The sequence below is a fragment of the Pezoporus wallicus genome, unplaced genomic scaffold (assembly GCF_028554395.1).
Source record: "Pezoporus wallicus isolate ANWC-B61680 ecotype Strahan unplaced genomic scaffold, APGP_CSIRO_Pwel_v1 contig_7853, whole genome shotgun sequence".
Lineage (NCBI taxonomy): Eukaryota > Metazoa > Chordata > Aves > Psittaciformes > Psittacidae > Pezoporus > Pezoporus wallicus.
Window position 1 is genome coordinate 702,723 of NW_026641765.1, and position 27,274 is coordinate 729,996.

Here is a 27,274-nt window from a genome sequence, read left to right on the forward strand (position 1 = left end):
GCATTTAATTTTCACATGCAATGGCTGCACCTTTATACCTCTTCATGCAGAAAATAGGAAGCATCTATTTCAATAAATAAAGTGCTGATAACTTTGAAAAACTTTATTTGTAAAAGGAAGGAGTGGGGAGAATATTTTGAAGTTAAATGCTCAGGTAATGTAGAAACTTCAGTTATAAATACGCTTTATCATCATTTTGTGTTTACATTAAACTTTTTTGGTTGTGACTCTTCACACAGGGGTATACTGGCCATTGCTTGGAGTATGGCAGATTCAGAGCTGCTGCTTAGCTGTGGGAAGGATGCTAAAATTCTCTGCTCCAATCCTAACACAGGAGAGGTATTGTACACACACCATTTAAAAACATCTTTGTTCAGAGGTGGCACAATAGCATATGCAAAGCAGTGTTGGTATGCCTGCATTCCTAGGAGTGATGCTTCTGTGGGATGTTTCTCCATATCCTCTGTGCCTGTGCTTGGTATATGTGCCTTCTGAGCTTATCCTGGTGGTGCAGGATTCCTTCCTGGTATTCCAGTATTACATATTTGTCCTTACTGCTTCTCTCCTAAGCAGTAAGGTCCCTGCTCATTATAAGGGGTAGAAATGGCCCCACTTACACGAAGTATTTGCTTCATAGTCTTTCAATTTGGGCCTGATGTGGCTGTTTTACTGTTACAGTTGCCTTTTTCCTTCTGTAAGTGTTAAGAACTTTTATCCAGACTAAAGAGATTTTGTACTACAATAGTGGCAGATCAGTGAAAGCCACTTCAGTGTGTTCTCACCCTGCCCTTTTGGGTCTGGGGATACCTTTCAAAACGAATACAGATCCTTTTTTCAGACAACTTTAGTGTTTGCCCCTTGAGGGCTTTGGGCACACTGGAGGGCTCCTTTCCTGCAGTGGGCAATAATCCTGGGCGACAGAATGAGAAGTGTTGTAAAATTCAGACATAAGCACAAAAGTGAAAAAGCTGTGAGGTGGTAAATGAGTTATCTGAGCTGGATCCTCTGCTATTGGGAAAGCTTTACAAGTGGATGAATCATGCTACATATTTTGGTTAAAAATGAAAATCAGTTTCCTGGGACACAGCAGGACAGTTAACATTTTGCTCCATTTCCTAGTTTATGATTAAATGCCTGCTTCAGTGGTGGGCTTGTCTATTCCAGGGCAGCAGAGGCTTTCTGCACAGAGTGCAAGTTTTAACGTTCCTAATTTCCTGCAAAAACAGACTTATTTTGGAGCCTGGACATGTCTCTGTGTAGTGTATAGAGATACACAGATTAGCTCTGAATTAGCTAGCATGAATATCAGCAGCAGCTTGCAGTGGGACAACACAGACATACCCTGCCTGCATAGTTTGTCCTGTGTGGATTAAACAGAAGATTTAATGGGAGGAGGAGAAAGAAATTAAGTAGTGGTGTGTTACAATCTCCTGTTTGGGGATTGTTAGGGCTTGCCCACTGTTAGTGTGTACAGTGATGTGGAGGCTGTTGGGAGCAAGAAGAGCAGACCAGTCTCAGGGCAGGCAGAAGAATTCTTGCTGTTGGACATGGTGCTCCATAAAAGCCCTAATTTGTTGGACTTCTTTTGCTGCCCAGGTTCTGTATGAGTTGCCCACGAACACACAATGGTGCTTTGATATCCAGTGGTGTCCTAGGAACCCTGCTATCTTGTCTGCGGCTTCTTTTGATGGACGGATCAGCATTTACTCCATCATGGGAGGCAGCACAGATGGCTTGAGACAGAAGCAAGTTGACCAGGTATTAAAATATGTTCAGCTAAGAATATGGGCAGAAAGAGTAGGGGACAAAACATGGGCTTATGGGAAGTGTTTGCATGAGCTGGCAGGAGCACCAATCTGGTGCAAATAAATGCTTATGTTTAGTTTATTGGAAATGTGTCACTTGTCACACACTCTTTTCCCCCATTTTGTTATTGAAGCTTTCATTGTCATTTGGGAACCTTGATCCATTTGGTACGGGACAGCCCCTCCCACCCTTGCAGCTTCCCCAGCAGACGGCCCCAAAAAGTGTTGTTCTGCCCCTGAAGAAACCACCCAAATGGATCCGGTGTCCTGTGGGAGCATCATTTTCGGTAAGAGGAGACAAGGATGGGCATGGTTGGTCAGGCAAGAAGGGAAATAATGGTGGCACCTGCAAAACACTTTAGGAAGAGGGGAGTTTAAAATTGTGCTCCACCTTGGGAGAAATTCCCTTGTTGGTCATTGTGGGGGGATGTGCTTGTGGCAGCTTCCAGATGGGGCCCTTGGGATAGCAAGCCAGCAAAGGCATGACAAAAATGCTTGGGGAAAAAGAAACAAAGTGGTGGTGTGTTGCCAACAGGCATTTGTTTCTTTCTGTTCTGGAATTAGTGCTTGCTTTGGAGTTAACAAATATACATTGGGAGGGGAGAATGGGACCAAACTGAGCAAATATCTTATGGTTTTCCAAGAGCTCGCTGTTAGTCTTTTTTGTGGCTAGGCTTTTTGCCTTGGTACTTTGTCATTTATTGGACTGGCTTGTGTAAATTGAGTTATAGAATGAACTATATTATAAGCCTCTTCTGATTTTTTTTTCTTCTGTTGATTTTTCTTCTCTCCAAATGATGACACAACTTACTGTCCATTTCTAAGTAGGTTTTTAAATGGTGAACATTTGAGCATATACTTAATCATAGAATGCTTAGGGTTGGAAAGGATCTTGAGATCATCTAGTTCCAACCCCCCTATATTTTATATACTGTATGTGTGCCTCAATTCCAGTTTGGAGGCAAGCTGGTTACATTTGAGAATACCAAGACTCAGCAGCAGCAGCCAGGCGTTGAGCAGCAGCAGCAGCGTCACCATGTCTACGTGAGCCAAGTTATTACAGAGAAGGAGTTCCTGGCCCGCTCGAACCAGCTGCAGGAGGCTGTGCAATGTGAAGGCTTTGTCAACTACTGTCAGAAGAAAATAGATATGGCCCAGGCTGACTTTGAGAAGAATGTGTGGGCCTTCTTAAAGGTAAGAGGTTCAGGAGTTCCCCACTGGAAAGTCACTGGAGAGGTGGTTCCTTTTGCACAATACATGTTTTAGCAGAAGAGATGCTGGGATCCAGAAGTGTAGGCTCTGGGAACAGTGCTCATGAACCCTGTCGTTGGAAGTGGCCCACCAGTGGAGAAGGGGTCCTTAGGATATTCACGGGGTTCATGAGAAATCATTGCAGAAGCCAAGATGTGGGGGAAAGTATCCTGTGTTTTTTGACATCCCCCATCACTACACCTTTTTACAGTGAGTTGATGAGAAGGAATAAAGCTTTGGGACATTCTTAGATGTGCTTTTCACTGCTCACTATGAACATTTAGAGGTTTCAAAGTGAAGCAGATAAAGCAGACTGCCTACAATAACCAGATTGAAGCCTTGCCTACCTGATTGGGTGACAAAGTCACTGTAGGCCTTTTCAGTTCTCTCTATTACACTGTCTCCACTGTCATTAATTCTCACTGGGTAATCTGTGCCAGTCAAGTAATTAGAGCCAGTGAGGGAGGAAATGGAAAAATTGTTAATTGCAATATAATCTTTAACTTTCATTTTTAAAGGTGAACTTTGAAGAAGATTCACGTGCTAAATACCTTGAGCTTTTGGGATACAGGAAAGATGATCTCAGGAAGAAGGTAAGTGTGCCTGGAAGCTGTGCTTGTGTTAAATGCATTACTGATGGATATATCCACAGAGTAAAGCCTAAAATGGTGATTTGTGGTTGAAGTGTTCATTTACTTGAGACTGGAATAGCAATTACCAGTATATCCACAGGCTATTCAATATAATAAAGTTTTATACAACATCATTTTCAGTGTGTTTCCCAGCAGATGGTAGTTGTCAGTGCTGCAGCTCTCCTAATAGCCATAATACAGCTGTTACCTATGGTGCTGAATCTTCTGTTTGAGTATGGCTGATTTGAATAGTTCTGTAATTTAAGGGATTTCTTTGTTCCTTAGGACACTAGAAATCTTCCTCTGTTCTTTAAACTTTGTCTAGATAAGCCACTTGTGACTAACTTCAGAATTCTTACAGCAAGCAGTTTGCTTGGTTGGTGTTTTCCTATTAGCTGTGTCATCTTGGAGTGTGGATGTCTAATGAAAATTTCAAAGCAGGCAACAGACTTCAGAGGCGTGTCTACATTTGACTGTCCAAGGTTGATCTGAAATTCTTACCCATCAAGAAGCTTTGATATTTGCTGGTTCAAGATATTCATGTAATTTTGCTATGTGTCATCTTTCTACTGTAGCATCATCAAATCTGATCTGGGTTTAGCCTTTCTCGTTGAAGAACATGTTAGCAGTCTTCAGGGTTTCATTAACTACCTTGGAGAAACTAAAATAGTCTTTTTTATGCATGGGACACCATTCATTTTTAGGAAAAAAAAAAAAAAACTATTGGAAAGGCAAAGTTTGGATTACCAGGAAGCAATTTGCACATCTTAAGTACAGAGCTTTCTTCCAAGCTGGAGGAAGATTCTTATCTCGATGTTACGGGGGGATACTGCTGTGCACTTTGGGTCTTTGTTGCTTTCCGTGCTGTACCTAGGAACTGTCTGGTATTTTTTTAGTTCTGATTCAGTGGATTTGAATGTTTGACTCATTTTCATTGTATTAAACTGAAGTTTTCCTTTCAAAGGCTGACTTCATAGAAATATTTTTATGCTTATGCATTAAATGGCCTCCAGGGCAAACTTACTACTGTGACAGAAAAAAGCCTGTGGTTTTGCTAACAGTCTGTCCTCAGGTTCTGTATTTTTGTTGCAAGACTCAAAGGCAATCACAGCAAGGGCAATCCTGGTTTTGAAAAGCAGATCTCAGTTAGAAAATCCAGTTGAAATTTAGTGGTAATCCTGCAGAGCTGCTTCATGGGGCTCACTGCCATTCTTGTCTGGGTTTGATATGTCTTGTGCATGGGGAGAAGCTGGGAAAATCATAGAATCACAGAATGGTTTGGGTTGGAAAGGACCTTAAAGTTTACCCAGTTTCAACCCCCCTGGCATGGGCAGGGACACCTTCCACTAGACCATGTGGCCAAAGGCCCCATTCAGCCTGGCCTTGAACACTGTCAGGGATGGACCATTCACCGCTTCTTTGGGCAGAAATGCTGAGCCTACCCTATTATTTCAGTATTTGAGGAACAGATGAGGGGAGCTGCAAGGCCATGTTTTCATGTACCTGTTTCTCAACAAAGAATTCAGTGTTCAAGTTGAATCCGTGATTTTAGTGTAAGAAAAAAATTCAGGACAACTTGTCTGAAAATTTGATACCCAAATGATAAACTCACTAAGCCAGAACTAAATCAGAACTAGGCTCAAGGGTAAAATAAAACCTGGAATACTAAAAGCAGTAGATAACATGAGCAGCATTAGAAAACGCAGTCTCCCAGATGCCAAACTAATATCTTTCTGCGTGTATTCTAAACTCCATACATTAAATTGGCATTTTTGAGGGCCCTAACTGAATCTGGAGTCATGATTTGCTTTGCAAAGTTGTGAAAGCTGGGCATTTTAAGTCTTCTGTACTTTGGAAAATCCTAGCCCACACCTATATGCCTGCTGTGTTTGAAACCATGGCTTCCTGACAGGCCCACTGCTCCGCAAGAGTTGCCACTGCTTCATTTTCCCTGACTAGAGCAATTGGAGTGTTTTGTCCTGCATGTTCTGATATCATGTTTATTACTGTGGTTTCCAGCAGCTCTAGTGAGTTTTGAGGCCCTTGAGTTAACAATTAAAGGTTTAAAGGCATAGAGTAGCTGTTGTTCCCATCAAAGCTTGGCATACAGAGGGCTTAGCAGTAAATCCATTGCCAGTGTTGGAAAGGAAATAGCTTTGGTTTCGTATTAAGTGTTCTGTAAGCAACATATTAACTACATGTTCCAGTTTTTCAGTCTGATAGATCAGTGAGTGATCTGCCTTTCTAAAATAGAGCACTGCTTGTGGTTGTTTTCTAGATTACATCCACTCTGAATGAAGAGAGTCTTACAGATGGTGATTTGGGAGAGGTAAGCAAACACATTTGTGTACAACTCTTTAGTTTTATAATGCTGTAGTCATATGCAAAGTAAGAATAATTTTGCTTTCCAATTGGTAGCTGTTCCAGAGTAAGTCACAAATAACCCAGCAAATGACAAGTTCATACATCCAGTAGGATGAATGTACTTCTGAAGAAAAGCAACCACTTTTTTTCTGCTCAAATGCCTTTCCCACCAAAGGGCTCTCAGTTAGGGATCTTGGTGATGTCCCTCCACCTTTACTCTTTGCTGCCTGTTTCTTGCCTGCTGTGACATTTTGTGATTCCTGCTGTGACATTGTGATGTCTGTGAGATATAGATAGGGCAGCGCTTTGCTGACCAGCAGCTTCTTTCAAAAGTAGTACCTTCCCCAGGCTGTAAGAAAATCAGCACTGAGAGTATGGTCCTATAACACTTCCCTGCAAGAGTGATAAATACAGTTCAGCCATTGTAATTGCAATGTCCTGAGTCTACAAAGGGGAGCCTGCGTTGCATTTGTGTCATAGACATTTCAGATGTCATCTGTATTTGCTTAATGGGGAAGAAAAAGTTTGCTGCATGTTTTCAGGCAGCTAAGATGAAAACAGCACAAAGTACTGTGTGATGACCGAGAGTAAGGAAATGGAGGGCCTCTACCATGCTTCTTGTCCTCAAGCATGTATTACCAATGCCTTTCAGTGATTAGCAGTCAGGGTTTGGGTGTTGTTGGTGGGAAGGTGGCTATACTCTGCAGTGCAAAGTATGTCTTCCTCTTTTGCTGGCTTTTTTGGTTTTATGGCATCTTCTCTCTGCTGAAGGCTTCTGCAGAATCTGATGAATCTGTGCCAAATGAGGGAGGCGAAGGCCAGGCTGCAGAGGAGCAATTCTTGGGAGAGGTATCTGTCGCCCTCTAAACTAACCCTTTTGACCTTCTGTGTATTTACTTTTTTACTATATTAAGTTTGTTGGCTTTTCCTAGTGCTGAGGATATATGGAAATCCAAGAAGTTATTGAGAATGAGTAAAACATGGGCTTTTATTAAGTTGCTTGAGATTTTTCTCATCAGCCTCAGATAGCATGTGAATAGATTTTGGTGGCAATGGAGAACAAGCTCATTTTCTAATAGTCGAGTTGTCACCAGACTCAAGGATTTTATTCTGATGTAATTTTCATTCTGACATTTCCCTAACACATATTAAATGATCTTCTGCCACAACTGTAATGCATTCCTTTTTTTTATTTTCTTTCTCCCCCTCCCTTTCCTCTTTCGCCTCTGGTTGATTATTATGAAGCTGTCACCTTATTACTGCCCTGTTCCTAGGAATAACCCTTTGCAGAGGTGGCAGCTGTGATACATCAAGGCTTTGGTAGCTAGCTGCCTTATGAATGTCTGTTGCAACAGTGCAGCCACATTCATCAACAGGCAGCTTGTGCTCCACCAGGTCTGTCTTTGGGATCCTACAGCTTTTATTCATTTCTGTCCATTTCAGCAGCATTTGTTTTCAGCCCTCTGTTTTAAATATGGGGACAAGTCTCTCCCCATATTTAAGGACACAGCCTTTGCCATGTGAAAGTACTAGTACCACTGTGAACAGGCCAGCTTGATTCTTCCCCATTCTCTCAGTCTCTTTTTGGTTAGAATTTGAGCTGTTAGCCCAAAACTACCTGTGTTCCCTGTGCTCAAATCTGTGCTTAATGCTTGTCTGCAGTTGTCTGTGAAGGTGAGGATGATGGTTTATAGCTCATGCATGTTGGAATGGTGCACTTGCTCATATGACAGTCTGTTAAGGGCACCAAAATAGTGATGTCTTAGGCTAGGTGCTTGATTACTTGCTAATTCATTAGACCCTGTAGTGGCAGACACTTGTATTTGACTGCTTAAGGCTTTTGCTGTATGCAGTCATGAAGATGTTAGATATCTCACAACAAATGTCTCCTCTAGGAGAGCATTCACAGCCAAACATGATGTCTGCCTACCAGCATGGGTCGTAAATATTTGTGAGGTTGGCCTGAAGCCACTGGGGATTGCTGTCACACACATAAAGTAACTGGATGGGGACATTATTCCTGTGATAGTCACAACATGCTCTTAACTCATACCAAACACACATCACACATTATCTGACAGCAAAATAATTTTCTAGGTGCTGCCTCCTTTCATAAGTCAAACCGACTTGTTTCAGACTCACCTTCCCATCCTATATGCTTGTTCTTGGTCGACTGTGTACTTGTTCTTCATCCCCTGAAGTACAGTTTCACTGACTAGCATTTAAGCAGGGTATTCTCAGCAGACTCTTGACCTCCCACTGCATGTACTACCATACTGGCTTATGACAGAGAGGGCAATTTGGGGGACAATTTCTGCACTCTTCTTAGACTTTACTGTGAGAATTGGTGATGGAGAGAGACTTCCCTCTTGGGTTTGTTTTGTTTGTTTGTTTAACTGTAAAAAGATTTTGTTTGAAATCTCAAAATCCAAGTACTTTCAGGGAATGGTGTGTAACTTAATTCCTGGTGGAGCTTTATAAAAAAGTAGCTTCTGTCCACTTCTGTTCTCAATACAAAGCACTTAAGTCTGTGTGGACCACACTGGTCTGTGTTGAAAATCAAGGCATGTGTTCATGTGCTTTGCATAATTAAACTAGGGTGTGTGCCAAGTGCTGAGTGTTTCAAGGATGAGCTGAAAGTCTTTAAGCGGAGCACAGTGAAACTTAGGTAGCATTATGGTAGTCTGTTCTTGGTAGGGGTTGAAGGTCAAAGAGGAGAGAAGGGAGGTGGTTCCTGATTTTATAATTGTAGCTGTTGTTTGGCTTTGGGGGGTTGTTTGTGTATGGGTGCAGATGTGTGCATGCAAGTCAGTACCCAGGATCCAGGCATCTGGTTGTGGTTATTCGTGATCTCTGTGTATGCACACTTGTGCTTGTATAAGCCTTCCCTGGTGGTTAGAAATCTGGGGCTTCCAGTACTTTTTCCACTTGGTAGCCATTTTAAAAACTCTCATCTCTTAGAACAATTATTTTATAGTGGTATGCCTACATGCACTGGAGGTCCTTTGATAAGCCCAGGCCTTTCCCAGTGTGCATAGGGATGACTTTATGCAGGCACCAAGGGAAGCTGATTATCCCTGTGCTGAAACAGTGACAGGGATGCTCTTCCCTTCTAAGTTAATGATCTCTTAGGTGACTGGCAGTCTGAAGGTCTTTTACTTGTAATGCAAGATATGTATGTTTTTAAATGTGTGTATATAGTCTGTGTATATATTTTAAATGTTTACATAATCTCAAATACATAATCTCAAAAAATTATTTCCTTTTTCTTAGAGGGTGAAGGACCATAAACAAGAAATGGAAGATTTGGGAACTGCAAAGACGACATTTAACATCTCTGTTAGTGGAGGTAAAAAAACCCTTGATACTGATTTCAGTGTAGTGCTGATATTTATAAATACTGATGTTGATACTGGTGTTCCAGTGAGAAGGCAATTTTCATGCAGATTGGACAGATTATCATGACTTTCCATTCACTTCACAGCAGTCTCAAAGCACATGAAAATACAGCTTCTCTAGGGAAGGAAAGGAAGTATACAGCACTCGCATATCCCATAATTGAAATGCAGCTACTCTGAGTGATTTATGATATGAAAGAACACACACCTGATTAGGCATGAAGAGCTAACATTTCTGTTTGTACAGAAACTCGTAGCGGATGGTGAATAACACAGAAGCCACTGATCCCTATCTAGGCTTGACTGTTTCTGGCAGTGTATGCAGGGTAGTTGTTTCAGAGATTATTTAGACCTCTAGCACGTTGCTCTGGAGCAGGTAAGTGATGCTTGACAGTGCCCCACGTGATGTTGCTGTGACCGTAGAATGTTTGAGGCTGAAGACGGACCTAAGCATCCCTATAAGTACGTGCCTGGAGCAGGCTGATTTGCAGAGAAGTTTGCACAGTGTTGTACATTTGAACAGTATCACGTGCTGTTACATATTTTAGTGACTGTTGTGCCATCTTTTGAAAATGCACTCCTCTCTTGTTGCAGATGTGGACGGTTTGATTACTCAGGCTTTGCTGACGGGTAACTTTGAGAGTGCGGTAGATCTCTGCTTGCATGATAACCGTATGGCTGATGCCATTATCTTGGCCATCGCAGGCGGACAAGAGCTGCTTTCTAGAACACAGGAAAAGTACTTTGCTAAGATGCAGAGCAAAATTACCAGGGTATGTTTTTTCGGTTAAGAAATAACAGGCATGTTGGCCTTTGGCAACTACCTTTTTCACCTTAAAAGTTTTCTTGTGATTTCATGGGTTTATTTCTGTGAGAAAGAATACTTATAGCTGAGAAGCTATTTAGTATCCAAGTCATCCACAAGATTTCAGAGCAGAAGGATTTCAGTTTTCTGGTTTTAATGCATTGATAAGGAGAGAACAGGCACATTACCTGGATATCAATATACGAGACAAGTATTCTTCACGTTGTCTCCAGTGTCTGAGTTGCATATACACTAGTAGATTTTCACTGCTAAAGATAATTATCTTAAGCAGCACACATTCCAGTCTCTTGTGTTGTCCCGTTTTTCAACAGTTACACATGACTCATGTTCCATGCCAGCAACATTGTGTTGATTTCTGCCTATGATTAGTCTTAATGCATTTTGCGGATGCTTCATTGCATTGCATGCACAGAAGAGAGCAAAGTATGCCCAGGGTAGGTCAGTCACCCTTTGTCTAGGAAACAGTGTTATGGCCAGCTGATTATTATTCTTTTCAGGTTTTTGCAATGCTAGGGATTGCTGATGCTGCTTGTTCAAATCTTTCTTCTTTACTATTGTGAGAAAGTAGCAACAGGGGGATATGAAGCAGGAGAAGCAGCCTTAAAAGAGCACTTAAAAGGACAATAGTTTGGCAAGTATGGCCACTTTTAGAGGAGGGGAGAAAGTTGCTCATGGTCACTTTTTAGCAGTCTGTTGCCAAAGAAGGATGTTTTATACAGTTACCAGGAAGCAGCCTATAAAAATGGGCATGTGCTTAAGTGCTTTCCTGAAGCAGGGCTGAAGGCTGCAAAGCGTAGTCATTTGGGTAGTTAGGGCACACAGCACCAAGGGCTGGGGTCTGTAAGTGGGATTTTGCTGATCATCGCCTGTGATCCAGTTCAAGATAGGAACAGTTTATATTTGTAGTAGTGGACAAGTGAAAAGAGGAATGTCTCAAGTATTAAGACTGCAGGATTTCTTCCCCTTTGCTGTCTCTGGCCTAATCAGAGAAAGCAGAATTTTGTTGTGCGTGGGGAATTTCTTCACTGTAGTTCATCCTCTGGGAAAAGGTATTTTTACAGAAGGCTGACCAGTTATCTGTGCCTGTGCTAATATGTGAGGGTTAACCTTGTAGTTAGGACCTTGCATTTGTTGTTCAGGTGTGGGTTTTTTTTTTATTTTCTGGTCCCAAACTGCACACTCTGAATTGTTTAACTGTTTTCTGAGCTTGAAATCTTGGCATGACAAGGGCTCTGTTCACTAAATAGCACAGCTGCCAGGTCTCTATTGTCTGAAACAAAATAACTCCACAGTTTGAGGTGAAACTGGACTTTCATTCTGAAGGCCTGTGGACAGGCAGCCTGTGTTTGTGGGTGCAGGGTAGGGATACTGCAGACAGCTCAGGCTGGTAGTGCTGCCAGGTTGCTACTGCTTTTCAGGCAGCCTTTTCCACTGCCCCTCACTGATCAGCCTGAAGCCAGGAACTGAAAGCTGAATGAATCAGTTTGACAGATAAAATTTATACACCTTTCTGGGCGAGATTTGTAGCTAAATACTGGATATGTTACCATTGTCTGAAGACAGCGCCGAAAGCCATCTGCAGCAAGCCCAGCTTTCAGAGATTTGTACATTCTTTTCTTGGATGTTTTGTAGCAAGAATAACTGGCCTGTCTGTTATCTGAGCTTGTTTTGTGATTTTCACTGATATCCTTTTGTAGTAAAATGTACTCTTATGTGGCTGTTGAGTTGTGGTGCAGTACCTTCTGTGACCCTGGATACAGTGAGGATAAATACACTTTAATAGATACATATTGTACTCTATACTAAAAAAAAAAACAAAGGAAATCCTACCAGGATCTTAACTGCAGTCTCTCTCCTTCTGGTCTAGCTCATCACTGCAGTGGTAACGAAGAACTGGAAAGAGATTGTGCAGTCTTGTGATCTGCAGAATTGGAGAGAGGCTTTGGCTGCAGTGCTCACTTATGCCAGGCCAGATGAGTTTGCAGCCCTTTGTGGTAAGGATACTTTACAGACTGGATGTCACTTATTCCACTTACAGCAAAACTGCACTTTGCCAGATTGTTTTCCTTCAAGTAAACTATTGTAATGCCTTTATAGATAGCTTCTTTGGTGGATAATACAGTTCTTTGGTCCTGTTGCAGAAGAGGAGAGGAACCCCTGGGGTGCTGTCTTCCCAGTACGTTCCCTGATTGTCTAAGCACAGAACCCAGACCCTTGCATGTAGCTGTGTCCTGGCATCGCCTGTGTAGTGCACGGCTGCTGGTCTCTTACTGTTTTCAGATGGATAACAGTGATGTTTATGTGATAAATGTTTCAGCCAAGGGACCAGTGTCTTGGAGTGTGTGTGGAACACAAGTGGAAATGTGTTCAGGAAGCACTTCACTCTTATTTCCTATGAGCAAATTTAACTTATTGGAAGGAGTCCTTTTTCACAGGCAGTGTGCATGACTGCCCTTGTGTTGCATGGCAGACAGCTGGCTGGGTTTTTAACCCTGAGGGAAGTTATATTGCCAATAGGTGTGTATCTGACATCCTGTGCCTCTCAGACACCAGCCATGGTGTCTAGGGAGCTGTATAACTCACTTTCCACACCTTGACCTGGAGCAGTACTGGGGATTTGTTGCTTACAGTTGCAGCGTCCAGTTGTGCTCCTGAAGTGAGAGACTGCAAAAAATGGGTGGCAGAGAGGAGACTCAAACCCTGGCCTCTTGTCCTTTGTCAAGTTGGCAGATGGGCTGTCCTTTCTGATGTCTCAGGATTACAGGCATTTGGCAAGTTCTTGCTGCCATGACAATAACTGCCTCTGAAATGGCCTGGGCTCCCATGAGATTGTCTGTGCTGGATATCAGAGTATATCCTCACCAGTGGAACCCCTAGGCAATATCCTTTCTCCACTGCTCTGAGTAGACACAACAGGCATTGCAGGCTTCCTCTGCCTTGGCAATGATGGAGGGATTACCCAGGTGATTCATCAGTGTCTTCGTTGTTCATGTTTTTCCTAGACCTCCTGGGTAACAGGCTGGAGAACGAGGGGGACAGCCTTCTGCAGACACAGGCTTGTCTCTGTTATATCTGTGCTGGCAATGTGGAAAAACTTGTTGCTTGTTGGACCAAAGCTCAGGATGGAAACAGCCCCTTGTCCCTTCAGGTTGGTAATTCTGTAAGAAAGATGTTGGAAGTAATGCACTGCAATCATTCTACACTTAAATGATCTAGTATAGAGCTTTGGTGCTGTCATAGATGCATGCGTCTCAGGATGCCAGGCTTTTCGTTCTGGAATGGGTGGCTTTCACAGAAATACCATAAGGTATGGTATGGGGAAATGTGTCATGAATCACAATGGCCCTTGTCTGCTCTGCTCTTTGGGTAATTGTGCTAATATGCTGCTTGTATTAAAAGGTAGTTGTAGGGCTTAGGGGGTTTTGGTAACAAAGGAGCAGCTTTGAATGCTTGTATCTTTTGCAATAAGGGAATTCTTGGATATTTTTGCTTTTGAAAGAGATGTCATGGATGTTCAGGACAAGAAATCTAATGAATTAGAGTTAAATCTGGAGATAATTTCTCATGTTAGGAATGTTTTCATGAGAGTTTTCTTTAGGGGGTTGCACATACATGCTTTGGTTTCCAGCGGTGAAATATATTGCATATAGCAAGTATCTTGGGGGAATAGGATTGATGGCAGTGAGATGAAGCAATTATGGAATCATTTATTTCATACTATAATCTTAGGTTTTTCCATCTGTTCAGGGCCTTTGAAGGACCAGTTTTAGAAAGTACTTACCGTAATGTTACCTGGTAGTGCTGTGAGTCTCTCTGTAGTTAATTGAAGGAACTGGAATATATGTGAGCTTTGCTTCACGTTATTAACTTCCCTCAGTTTTGAATTATCAAAATTACTTTCTAGTCTCTTGATTTTGAGGGCTCTGTTTCTACATTTACCTTTCAGCTGAATTTGCATTTTGATTTCATGGCTTTGCTTGCTGAGACACTAAAATTGAAAAATATTGTTGGTGTCATTATCAGGCTGCTTGTTTACCATGATGTGGAAGTGCTGAAACTTGTAGAAGCTGCTGCTTTGAATTGATTTGGGTTTTTTTCTTGCATTTTTTGAAGTGCTGATTTGTTGGGGAAAAAACAAAAATGTATTATTGAGCAGTCAGTAAACTGCCCTTATTAGTGATGTGTGGTTGGAAATCCTGTGTGTCAGACACTCTCACTAAATCTATTACAAGATTTTAAAGAGGGATTGCATGTTAATACTGGCAAATGAATATTTGTCGTGTCTTCCAATAAAATGCAGTGAAAATAAGAAAACCATGAGAGAACTGACCAGGAAATGTTCCTGGAATTTAGTACTACGAGAAAACCCAACCAAGACCAGCTCTGGTATTTGGGGATGTGCAAGGAAGGCACAGATATGGAGTATTCCTGGTGAATACCAGGAAAACCATTTTTGCAGTAACAACTGGAAGACCATGGACAACCTCTCCCATGGGGTTGTGAGATCTTTTTGATTAACATAGTGAAGAAGTGACTTACTAAAACACTGCAAATGAATGTGCAGGACCCTTGCACTAATACCAGTGATTGGGCATGATGTTTCTCTTCACTCTCATTTCTCTCACCAGATATTGTTATGAAAGCATACTCTTTTGGTGAACATGCTCAGTGCTCATAGGGCTTTCAAATCCTGATTAATAAAAGCAGTACTTTTGGCTTTGGACTCCACCCAATGTGTTTGGTTTTGGTTTCTTCTTTCTCTTCCAGGATTTAATAGAGAAAGTTGTAATCCTGCGCAAAGCCGTGCAGCTCACCCAGGCTGTGGACCCAAATGCTGTGGGGGCCCTTTTGGCTGAGAAGATGAGTCAGTATGCCAACCTTCTGGCTGCCCAGGGCAGCATTGCTGCAGCTTTGACTTTCCTTCCTGCAAACACCAACCAGGTACAGGCCATTTAGGTGTTTAACTCCCTCTCTCTGTGAGCAAGTGTGCTTCAAGCAAATGTCTGTATATGTAGGTAGCCAGCAGGACTGCCATTCGAAATGCACCTTGGGATGTGACAGACTGTTTCTCCGCTCCCTGTGTTGGCCTCTCTGAGCTGGCAGAAGTACATGGGTTTGTTCTCCCTCTTCATTTCACACCCTTGTCCTTGCAGCTAGTGGCTTCCAAAGGGACATCTGTCTCTCCTGCAAGCCAGACACAGTGAAATACATACCTTGACACTTGGTTGTTTTCTTCTGATTTCTCATCTTCAGTCAGCTGCTATTCTTCATTGGCAGGCTATCTTGGGAATAATGGAGCCCAAGATAGGAGGCAAGCAGTTCTAGTGGCACCATGTCTCAGGCAGAAAGGGCTTATTCCAATCAAATAGCCAGAGCAAGCTTCTGAGAGAGCTCATCACTATGTGGCCAGTCAGCCTCTTGATGTGATGCGCTGGGTGACAGGCAATGCAGTTAACCTTCCTTCCCTGTCCTTTTCTGATTGCAGCCAAATATCATGCAGTTACGAGACCGGCTTTGCAGAGCCCAAGGGGAGCTTCCACAGGGACAGGAGTCCATCAAAGCGCCATATGAGAGACAGCCCATGCCCAAAGGACGAGCTGGCCCTGTGGCTGGACAGATGCAAGGGCCCCAGGCTCCAGCTCAGCAATATTACCAACAGGTAAATGGCTTTTGGCAGTCAGTGAGGAACATGGTGTTTGAGTTCTGGAGAGTGATGGGATAGAGGAATTTGTCTTTCTCTTGATATGAACTGGAGCAGTATGACATGCCTCTGCTGAGAGCCTTGTGGTGGAAGTCATTGGTGCTGCTTTTCAATCAGTACAGTTGGCATCCTTTACTCCTTATCTGGAAACATCTGTTAAACACCTTGTCAAGTAGCCTGCTTCTGAAGATCAGGCATTTTCCCCCCTTTGTTTGAAAATGTGCTTCAGTGCCAGAAATGACTGTGGGAGAGCTCTGCAGGATTTTTCTGTGCTTGCACTTTAGTTCCTGATGTTGTCCTATCCCTGCAGACCTTGGGCTGCTCACTGGCCTCTTCTGGGGCTGTTGTGTTTTCTCCTCCCAGCTTTGGTGTTGGCTGCAGAAGTAGCCGAGCAGTGGCAATAGCAAACTGCGGGCATGTTTCAGCAGTCGTGGGTCCAACCTACTATGAAAACACCTTCCCAGCTGGGCATAAGGTGGCATAGGCATGGGCCAGGGTGGGATAGAAGTGGGAAACTGACCTAGGCTGAGAGTGATCTGTTTGAGAAGAAACACCTGGTGAGTATGGGACTAAAAAGGGAGCTGGAGGCTGTGCAGGGGGGAAGAGGAGAAACAGAGGAGGCAGATGCCCTGGTTTTATCTGTAGCTTGAGGATGACACTGCACCAGACCACACTGGCACATCAGAGTGTGGTACAGCGGGCAGCCCTGACTGTGTGAATGTTTGAGGACCATCACCAAGTCTGTAATCCCTCAGCACAGAGCTGGAGCTCATCTGGCCATGCTTTACACAGGAGCTCTGGGCTAGGCTTTCCTGAGAGCAGAGCTGTGTTAGTGTTGCTGGTGTTTTCCTTATGCAGAGGAGATTGGCACAAGCAGAAGCATGTTGCTGTCAGTGCTGCCTTTCAACCACTGCCTGCCAGAAAAATGGGGCAGGAGAGAAGAAGAACTGAAAAGCTAGGGGGTTGGACTTTGTTCTCCCCTCTTAATGTTAAGAAGACATCCCTGAAACAACCACGGAAGAGGGAACTGCCCATTTAAAATGCATCAGTGTTATTGAGAGGGAGAGATGCCTTTAGCTTCTCTTCAGGGTGTTCACAAGGTAGTTTTCAGAAGGGACAAAGCCTTCGTCCTGTTCATGCCAGATTACCTTGCTAACACCGTTGCGTATAACTCTAAATGCATCATTGTCAATAACTACTGTTTCCTGCATCTGTTGCCTTCCTCCTTGTAACTGGTGAATTTCCTTGAGAAGCAATGCTGCACTTCCCGTTTGGCTGTGGAAAACAGCAACTGTCCTGTAGGTGACAATGCCTTTTAAGCTGGAGTTCCCTCTCCTACTGCTGTTTCAGGAATGCCTGAAGCTATTATTCTGAGCAAGCCCTGCTCATTTATAAAAGGCTGGGTGTATCACAACCCCACAAGCACACTGTGAGTTACCTCTGTGTTCTTGGCTTTCCAGGGAGTTCATGCTCGGCAGGAAAGGCTTGAAAGAGGCAAGTGCTGTGTCAGGTGCCCAGCAGTATGCTGGTGAACCAGAAGAGAAAGAAATTATATATTTGAGGAAGTGCGTACACAGGGCTTGTTCAAGCATGAGGCAGCCTTTTTTAAATTGCTATCTGAAATAGGACCATGTACTTAAAACTTAGTTTCCTTTCAGCAAAGTTTTTGAACCTTCTTTTTCATCTGAAAAAAAACAGGCATGCAAGGGAATGGAAGAGTCTTCTAGATGAATCCAGTGATGACTTATGCAGACATTAACAGTGGTTGTTGTACAGCTGACTGCACCATCAGTCCAGCACTGTAAAGGGCTTAGAGACACATATACTGAAGTCAGCTGGGCCAGCCAGGACTTTAGGTCACAGCTTTCCCTCTGTCTGCATTCCATTGTCAGGCTCCTGACCCTCACTGTGCATGCCAGGCACGGCACATCTTCTTCTTGCTTGGGAATGTCACAGGCATAGGAGGTTCCTGTCTGATTGGAAAGGTAGTAGTGGTCATATGGAACTGAAAGGCTTTGGAGTGGAAAAGAAGTAAGGTAGAGGAAAGTTGCTGTGAGAGACTGCCTGGGAAGCAGTTAGCATTAAGATGTTTGTGCATGTGCAAGAGTTGAATATCTACTTTTAACCTTTTTTTAATTCATCTGAAGCTCAATCTAAACTGACTGCTTTTGTGTGAGGCAGTACATTTGAACTTAATATGGAGCTTCCGACTGTGGTTAGCAACGCTCGGTGTCCTGCAATAGTCTCAGGGGAGCTTCCGCCATAGGAAGGTGTGATGAAAGAGGCAGAACTGGCTCACTGGCACGTGTAACCCTGCACTTGCTCCACAGCCTGTTGTAGCTGCGTCTCTGCTGTGCTTTGTCTTCACTCTGCAACTCACTTTAGTTCCAGCGCACAGTGATTTCATCTGTCTTGAATGCACTTTTCCTTCTTCCCCTGAGATTTTATGGCTGTGCTGCAAGTGCCAGCATGCAAACCTCTTAGTGTTCACTTCTTTGCATATCATTCTGTTGAAACCCTTTAGAGTTATTTTATTGTTTTGTTTTCCATGATTGGTATTTCTTTGTTCGATTCAGGTTAGAATTGCCCCTACTGTCACTACCTGGAGTAACAAAACTCCTACTGCCTTTCCCAGCCATCCTCCTGCAGGCTGTCCCTCTGACACACAGGTATAACCTTCATTATTCCTCTCTGAGCCCCTGATCTACCCCAGTATGTCCCCTGCTGTAGTCTGTGTGCTTGACACAGTCTGATATGGACAGATGGAAAGAGCAGCTTCCACGTGGTTTTGCTCCTCTATGTCTCTTTTTCACCAATGCCCAGATGAGTGGCTCTGCGAAGCCTTGGGTGGGAGGTCAGTGTGACCTGAGCCCCCTCAGCCCTTGCCTTACACTGGATGGTGTGGTAATATTTTTCTTTTCCCTCTTTCCCATGGAAATTAGAAGATTCAGAGTTAATGTTTAAGTTTTTTGGTTGAAAGTTGTGGATGGCAGAGCACTCTCAGACTGCTTGAATAACAGGCAGTGCTGGCAAGGACCTCTTCCTTGTGCAGGAAGGTATGTGCTGCCCTGCTGCTGCTGAAGTCACTGCACATACAAGCTGTGCTTTCAGTGTTACGCTGAGCACCCTAAGGCACTGGGGTGGTTGGAGGCATTTGTCCCTGTGCTGGTGGTTCTTCCAGGGAATGTGGTTTCAGACCTTGAAATGTGAACTGATCATTTTGTTACAGTTCTGTTTCACATTGCATTGCCATTGCTGACTAAATCTTATCTTACCCTACCCTTTTTTCCTGCAATCTTTTTCTACAGGGAGACAACCCACCTCCTCCAGGGTTTATCATGCCAGGTGCCATTAACCCCAACATGCCACCTCAGCAAGCCACATCTGACAATTACAGCATGTACTCACAAGCAGGGACCCGGCCAACGTATCCACAGAGTGAGTAACAGCAGCTCCCTTCTCCCTCCTACCCAGATGGGTCAGCCACTGATGAGGTTGCATTTACTTGGGGGTAGCCAAGTTGGAGATGGAAGTGTTCAAACCATGCCAGTTCCACATTTCTTGGGTGGGAAGCTCCTGAGATAGTATCTGGGGCTTGTTGTTTCTTGGTGGGGTGCAGCCATCAGGCACCCTCTGTCAGACGTTGTCTCCTCTGCTGAGGTGTCCACCCATGGCTCTTAGACTCACTCCTCAGCTGGCCCTTCCCAAGAGTGTGTTGGGATCAGAATCCCCTTAGTGTGAGTCCTGAAGAAGCAGTATGGGCCTTGCAAAGAGTGACCCAACTCATCTGTGTGTGTCTGGGCCATCCATTTCTCACTGGGATTCCATGAAGATGGGAAGAAGGATGAGGAGGGAAGGGCAGTAGTAGAGGTGGGTGAGGAAGGGAGTAGGGCACTGACTGTACACTCAAAGCAGGAGACTGAAAGTACAGGCACCAGGGAGGAATAAACGGGCATAGTTGAGCAGAGAAGAGGCCGTGAAGTTAACTAAGCTGCAGGGGCCCACGGTGAAAGGCTGTGAGCTTGAATTCACTTCCAGAGGCTGCTGTTCACTTCTTTGGCCTAGGCTTTTGTTTTTTGCAAACCGGGGGTGGGTGTTTCTCTTCACTGAGAGGCACCGTGAGGATTGTAGTGGTCCAGAAAACAGCCAGAGCATCAGCATTCATGTGCCCCAGTCTCAACCCAAGTGGCATGGTGGGTCTGGACAGAAGAGTTTGTGAGGTAGAATGGGATTCCTTGCTCTGGCACCCCACTCCCAGTGCAGGCTGAGGTTTTGAGCAGTTCTGTAAGTACAGGCAGAGTTGTGGGAGACAGATTTGGGTGGGCAGGTAAGTGGTTTGAGGGGGAAGGGGCAAGAAGAGAGGAGAGTCAGGTGGAGAAGGAAGCAGAGACAGATGAAACTTGCTCCTCTTATGAACTCACTGACTAAATGCCTTTTCTCCCTGTTTGTAGCGTATCAGGCCGCACAGCAGTACTCCCGTGGAACAGGGGGACTAGCTCTCTATCAGCCTCAGCAGCCTACTGTTGCCCCTGCTTCAGCTTCTTACCCAAACCCTGCTCCTAATACCACCCCTCCTTACCCGCCCTCTGCCCCTGCCCATTTCATGTACTCCCCACTGTATCCCAGGCAGCCCCAACCCTCCCCAACAAGCTTGAATCCCTCTTCCTTCCCTCTTCCTCCTTCGGGCGCATCCTTTCAGCTTGGCAGGCCGGGACCTCCAGCAACTTCTGTGGCTAATGCATTACCTACTGGACCAACAGGTACTCTGCCTGCAACCAGTGACCTTCCTGCATCCCAGAGAACAGGTCTGCGCTTGGACAGGGGTGGGCAGACAGGGAGGGGGGAAGGGGTTTGCTTCACTACTCACTCAAATATCCACCTTTTCCTTGTGAATGCTCCGTACCAAGTTTGCTTTTGCTTAGAGGTCAAGTTAAAGCATTTCTAAACCACATCATCTTCCTTGTGAATCTAGCAATGATATAGCTATGTTGCTGCATGAGCACTTGCTGAGCAGCACAAGCATTCATTTTTCTCTTGCGAGTCAGACCTTACCACAAACTCAGAGCTTTTCATAGCATCATAGAATGGTTTGAGTTGGAAGGGACCTTAAATCTCATCCAGTTCCAACCCTGCTACCATGGGCAGGTGCACCTTCCATGAGACCATGTTGCTCAAAGCCCCATCCAGTCTGGCCTTGAACACTGCCAGGGACGATGCAGACACAAGCTTCTCCGGGCAGCCTGTGCCAGTGTCTCACCACCCTCAGTAAAGAATTTCTTCCTAATATCTAACCTAATTCTCCCCTCTTTCAGTTCAATGCCATTCCCTCTTGTCCTGTTGTTACATGTCTTTGTAAAAAGTCCCTCTCCAGCTTTGTTGTAGGCCCCTTCATAGGAGAGGTGCTCCAACCCTGTGATCATCTTTATGGCCTTTCTCTGCACTCACTCAAGCAAGTCCACATCCCTCTTGTCTTGGGAGCCCCAGAGCTGAATGTAGTACTGCAGGTGGGGTCTCACCAAAGCGGAGTAGAGGGGAGAATCACCTGTTCATGCTCCTTTTGAGGTGGATTTTTGACCACTTTTTACTTTTGATTGTAACTTTTGACTTGCCCAAGACAGGGTGCTACAGCATTGTTTTGTTATGAGGCTGTCATATACTGTGGGTGGATGGTGGCACAGTTTTAAACTTGTGAGGCTGGTGTCAAAACCTATGTGGCTGAAGAGTAAAATACAGAAATTAGCAAGTTTTCCTCATTGCTGCAGAGAAGTTGATGCCAATTCTCCTTGCAGAACAACTTTGAAATGAGATTTGTCCCTGTGTCCCTCGTTTGTGCTTTGCATTTCAAGCCAAGGGTTGGCAGCATTTTTAATTCTAATAGCATTTCCTGTGGCATCAGCTCCCACTATTATTTTCCTAACCACTTAGTGTGATGGGCTATAATGTAGCTGTGAATGCCTTAAAAGATAGGAAGAAGTGATCTAGAAATGCTTTTACATGTCTCTTTCCTGAATATTAATTAAAAGCATGTGTGTGTGGCTGACACAAGAGCATGTTTGAGCACGCATGGTGAGAGAGCATGCACTGAGGTGGGGCTCAGTATCTCCTTGTGACTGCCTGGATGTGTAACTGCCTTTGCAATGGGACAGTGACCTTGCTTATGATGACAAACCTGCCTCTTCACTTAGTGGTCTCTGAAACAACAGTTTTGCATATGTCAGACTGTATGAGCAGTCCTTTTCTAAACCTGCCCGTAAACATACTTCACATTTGGGTGATCCAGTTGGAGAGCTGTGTTCCAGATTTGGAAAGGAGGGAGTAGAGGAATATTAGGCAGGATTTGAGGGATGTTCCAGAGGTGCTGACTGCTGACAGGCCCTAAGGACCCCACTGTGACTCCCTGTCTTACTTTAAGTCTGCTAGAGGTGATGCAGTGCAGAAAAGGCATATTACCTTTGTCTTTGTCTTGGCAGCAGCAGCAGTCCTGTGAGTTCTGCTGGCATCTGTAAGGGTGGGAGCCCTCACCTCTCCAGCATTACCTACAGACAGGCAGACTCTCTTTTCCCCACTCTGTTTGCAGAGAAAAAGGGTGTTTTGCTCTGTCAAAAGATAGAGAGGACTGGTATAGCGCAGCTGCCAGAGCTGCTAGTAGAAGATCTTTCAGCTCCATCCTGCAGCCAGATTCAGTGTCCTCTCTGTTCTTGGAGATGCTGTACTGTGATCTCTCCTGACCCTGTGGTATGAGGCATGTCTAACTTGTTTCTCTAAACCAGAGGAATTTTTATATTGGACAGAGGAAGAGATGTTGGATAGGGTTCTAAGCCTGGGGCATGAAGGAGCACATTACAATGCAGACAGCATAGCTTCTGCACCTGCAAGGAACAAGAAAATTGTTCCTTCTTGGACATTTTACTACTTGTGTCACTGGCAGGCACTTCAGATCTGTCACTTGCTGGGTTTCCTGTGTTAACATTGAGGTGATACAGTCCATGCAGCGTACTCAAAAGTGGGTGAAGGTCTGTACTCCGAACAGTAGAAATTAGGGACACAGGGAATTGAAGCAGTTGTTACCCATGTTGCCTTCCTAGATTTCCTTTCAAAATTAGAAGTTGCTCATACCAGGCTTTTTGAGAGCTATCAGTGCTGCCTATGCCCTTCCCAGCAGTGGGGGTGAGAAGGTGGCCAGTGCAAACTGTCAGACCTTCAGGAACCCAAACTTTTGTCGTTGCCTCTTATTCCTGGCAAAACACCAGCCTTGCACTGAAATGCAGAGGTGTGGACTCCAGGGCACAGTGAGGTGCTGAGGCCAGATGGTTTATGCAAGTGGGCTATTGGCTTGCAAATTCTGCCTGCAGCTGGATAGCTATGGAAAAAAAAGAGGTACCTAAAGAGCACACTGTCCTTTAGATCACACTTGTCAAGAAAACAAAACAAGAAGGAAAAAAATGTGCTTTGTAAATGCAGAAATGACAGTGTACATGCTTAATACGATTAACCATCAGCATATTCTCCAGAGTAGCTGCACTGCTTAGTGAAGGATGCCTTAGCATGAGATTCCACAGAACCACAGAAATCTGCAGCCAGAAGTAGACAGTGATCTCACCTTAACTCTGGGTGTTGCAGTACAGAGTGTATAGTGATGCTGATCTTGGCTTTGAAGTGGTGTGCTTTTGGGTGTGGTGATGATCTGATCTGGGAACATCATGTTTCACTTTGCAAATGTGATTCATTTCAAGGTGGAGGTAAGGGAGGACAGAAAAAAGATCTCAAATTGAAGTCTTGAAAAGCACCTGATCTTTGAACTAGCTTGGATTTAAAGATGCACTTAGAAATGGTTGTATAAACATGTTTATTGCAAACACATATAACATCAGAATTTTAAGCTGTGCTTGGAGCTCCAGTAAGCAGGAAAAGCCCACGTTTCATTTTCAACCTATCTCACTTTGTCTTGTGAACCTGCTGCCAAGGGAGTTCTAATTTTCAGTCTTGAATCTTGTTTGAAATTGTGATAGAGCAGTTCTGAGCTAGGGGAAGGGTTTGCACTATATGTGCATCAGTCCAGCCCCAGCGATGGGAGTTATCTCATCCCCAAAGTTGTTTCCTATGAAATGGCAAAGGCTTTATTTGCTGCACTTTGCTGTTTGGATTTGTTGCTTAGTCTGAGCAGGCAGTGTGTCTTTTCACATGCGAATAAAGCTGCTGTGTGAACACACAGCTTGTTATTCTACTGGGCTGGATGCAGTCAAGAGCGCACCTTGATTTGGGAGAATACTTGGCATCCACCTTGAGTTCAAGTACTTTAAGCACCTCCTGAAAAGCTTTCTGGAGTGGTAAAATGATGGTGAGAAGATTGTTGCTAAGAGTAATGATCTGTTGTCTGCGCTGCCTGGTAGGAATAAAAAATATGAACACCAGAAGAGGTAAGAAAGTGGGCCAAGACTCTGCAAGATTTCTTAGGAACAACCAGAAACACAGATTTACAGCATGGAAGGACCAACAGGCTTGTTTTCACAGAAGGCAGACAAAAACAGTTCCCCAGGGTGGTTTGGACAAATGACATGTCTCAAAACTGGCATTGTAATTAGGTTAGGTGCTTTTCCCCATGACTTCTCGTGCTTATTGAAACTAAATTGCTCATCATAAGCTACAGACCAATTGTTTTGTTATTTCTGAAGAACATCTCTGGTTTAGTTCTCTTTGCATTTTATCTGCAGAAAACTCACCAACTCAAGACCAGGCCTCTCCCTTCACAGGTGAACTAGGTACCACCTAACCTGAACATAATTACAGCCACTACCTGAAATTAATTGAACAGGCGTCAATAATGCACATGTTCTTCAGAGAACATGAAGTGTGCAATGCTGTTTGCCAATTAGACTTTAATAAAATCCATTTTTAATTCCTTAATTAAAACTAATAACAACAGATCTGGAGTTTTTAACCACAGAAATAAATGCTGCATTTCCTTTTTTAAAGTAAATTATCCCAGGAAATTCACAGCAGTAACAGTCTGGGAGATTTTCTTAACATGTTGCCACCATCAGCACTGCAGAAACTAGACTTACTGTATCAGAAATACTCTGGGATATTCTGGATAGGTAGGAACCTAACTGTTGGCAGAGGGCAGATTGGTTCAAAATGAAGCATATGTGAAAGGGGTTTTAAATTGTTTTCCATTTACCCCTTTAACATGCATTTCCCTCTTCTACATGCATTTTGTTTAAGAAAAGCTTGAAAGCAAATGAAAGTTTAGATAAACAAATTCTGCAGTGATGTTAAGCTCTGCTGTCTGAGGTGAATTCATCATCTGCTAAGTGAAAACACTGTGGTGAAAAAGTCCATTGAACAAGGATTTGTCTTGTTGGCTTTTTGTGCAATAAATGCTGATTACTGGGCAAGGTAATGCTGTGGTTCCAATCATATGCGCTTCCTGATGAAATGGGGAATTACTTCTAATGCACTAGTGTGAGCTTTGATGTACCAGTCTTGCAGCTGCACAGAGAGTGCTTTCCTGGGAGAGCAGAAGGTTTGGTACAGAACAACATGCTGGACTGTGAATTTGCTCAAATATCCTCTGTGCTGCTTTCAGTTTCAAACAAACTGCCCCTGGTGCTGAAAGCTAGATTTTGCCACCTTGCTCTAGCAGCTCTGCTTTGCTTTTGGAACACAGCACCCATAAGTGCTGTAGCTGGCAGAGGAAACTTGGTTTTATGGCTCTTCTGTGTCTCCAGGGTGCCTGGGTGAATCTTGCCTGAAGTGTTTAAGGCTCCTTTTGCCTCTTATGCCTTCTCTGTGTGTGATGTTGCTGCGGAACACGTCTTCACTGTCATCTATAAATCTACCACAGAACACAATCGCAGCAGCAGCAGCTCTTGGGGGAATGGATGCAGCTTAGTGGTCTTTATTCACCCATGGGTTCTGACATCTCTGCTGCTGATTAATGGCTATGCTAATGTTATGGTGATGATTAATGGCTATGATAATGTTATGATGATGATTAATGGCTATGATAATGTTATGGTGATCATGGGTGAAAAGAAGTTCAAAACTGGTTCTTGTTCTCATACTATACAGATCGAAGGAACTTTCACTGATAACTGAAGCTTCTCTTCATGTGTACAGTCTGTGTAGCAGAATAGTCTGTGTTTTGGGCAACTGACTGCCTTTTCAAAGGTGTCTGCTCAAAGTTGCTTTCATGCAAGAGAAGAAAAAGTTATGACTAAAGAAAAGGAAGCTACTTCTTTCAAACTTGGGAACAGTTGGTCTTGATGCCAAATATGCACAGTGGGCACAGAGCCCAAAGGGACTGATGGCTGGGATGTTGGGAAGCTCTGGCTGGCACAGGAGCTGTGCTGGCCCCCAGGGAAGGGCAGAGGAACAGGCAAGCAAGGGTTCTGCCAAACCCCTGCCAGTAGAGCTGTGGCAAGGAGCTGAGCTCAAGAAGACACTGCTGCGCTTATCCAAGGTACTGAAAAGTCTGTTTTCTTTCTGTCCCAGGGCCTCAGAATGGCTGGAATGATCCTCCTGCCCTCAACAGAGCTGCCAAGAAGAAGAAGGTACTCCAGGAAATTCTATCTTAACACATTCAAGTGCTGACCACTTAAAAAGTAGTAACTTCAGCTGCTCATGGGTGGGAGAAGGACAAGGAAGGGTTAGCAGCAAACAAAAGCTGCACCTCATAGGAAGAAATGGCCTTTATGCTTCTCCAATATGCATTATCTCTCCAAGTATTTAAGCCTTTAAAGAGATAGTGGGGTTTTGCTAAAGTTGTGGTTGTTAATAACATTGATCCTGGTTTGAGGGAAGAAAATACCTCAGGTTATTTTCATTTGCAGTAAAGCAGATGGGTTTTGCAGGAAATGATACTTGCACGAAGTGATGAGGCCAAGCAAATTGTTACAGATTACTGACTTTGGTGGAGCTGAAAGCAATTTCTCCTGATTAAGGGTCTGACCCTGAGAGATCTACTGAGAGTATTACAATTTTCCTGATGGAGGCAATGTAGTTTTCTAAAACGCATTTAGATTGCAGCAGGACAGAATAACTGGGGACATTTGGCACAGAGCAAAGGGAGCACTTGCATCCTTTGGTGCTGCTGTAGTCTTGTGCATCCCCACAGCAGTGTCATCGGTGCTCTCTGAGCCTGCTGCATTTGGAAGCAGGAGTCAGTCTGGTGTGTGTGAAGTATGGGGAGAAGAAAAGAAGTTGCAGCAGGCAAGGTCTAAGTGATGGTGAAGGCAGAAGTCTCCCTTTCCCTTTGGGTTTTGGTCTCTGCAGCTCAAGATTAAGAAGGTTTTGGA

The 27,274-nt window shown here is 44.0% G+C and overlaps 1 protein-coding gene across 19 annotated transcripts in view; it reads left to right on the forward strand.

The window, feature by feature from the left end:
* Window positions 1–27,274, forward strand: part of SEC31A (SEC31 homolog A, COPII coat complex component) — a 43,320-nt gene that overhangs the window by 9,353 nt on the left and 6,693 nt on the right. For 2 of the 19 annotated variants that reach the window (XM_057425270.1, XM_057425272.1), the window contains exons 8-25: window positions 240–339; window positions 1,597–1,758; window positions 1,940–2,092; window positions 2,760–2,999; window positions 3,575–3,649; window positions 5,967–6,017; window positions 6,824–6,901; window positions 9,326–9,401; window positions 10,045–10,223; window positions 12,144–12,270; window positions 13,279–13,424; window positions 15,044–15,217; window positions 15,762–15,935; window positions 18,554–18,646; window positions 19,286–19,415; window positions 20,429–20,782; window positions 24,689–24,736; window positions 26,472–26,530. In XM_057425270.1, coding sequence (XP_057281253.1) covers window positions 240–339; window positions 1,597–1,758; window positions 1,940–2,092; window positions 2,760–2,999; window positions 3,575–3,649; window positions 5,967–6,017; window positions 6,824–6,901; window positions 9,326–9,401; window positions 10,045–10,223; window positions 12,144–12,270; window positions 13,279–13,424; window positions 15,044–15,217; window positions 15,762–15,935; window positions 18,554–18,646; window positions 19,286–19,415; window positions 20,429–20,782; window positions 24,689–24,736; window positions 26,472–26,530 — 2,419 coding nt within the window. The remainder of the gene's footprint in view (window positions 1–239; window positions 340–1,596; window positions 1,759–1,939; window positions 2,093–2,759; window positions 3,000–3,574; window positions 3,650–5,966; window positions 6,018–6,823; window positions 6,902–9,325; window positions 9,402–10,044; window positions 10,224–12,143; window positions 12,271–13,278; window positions 13,425–15,043; window positions 15,218–15,761; window positions 15,936–18,553; window positions 18,647–19,285; window positions 19,416–20,428; window positions 20,783–24,688; window positions 24,737–26,471; window positions 26,531–27,274) is intronic. The other 17 variants (XM_057425273.1, XM_057425274.1, XM_057425276.1 and 14 more) reach the window with 17 other exon arrangements.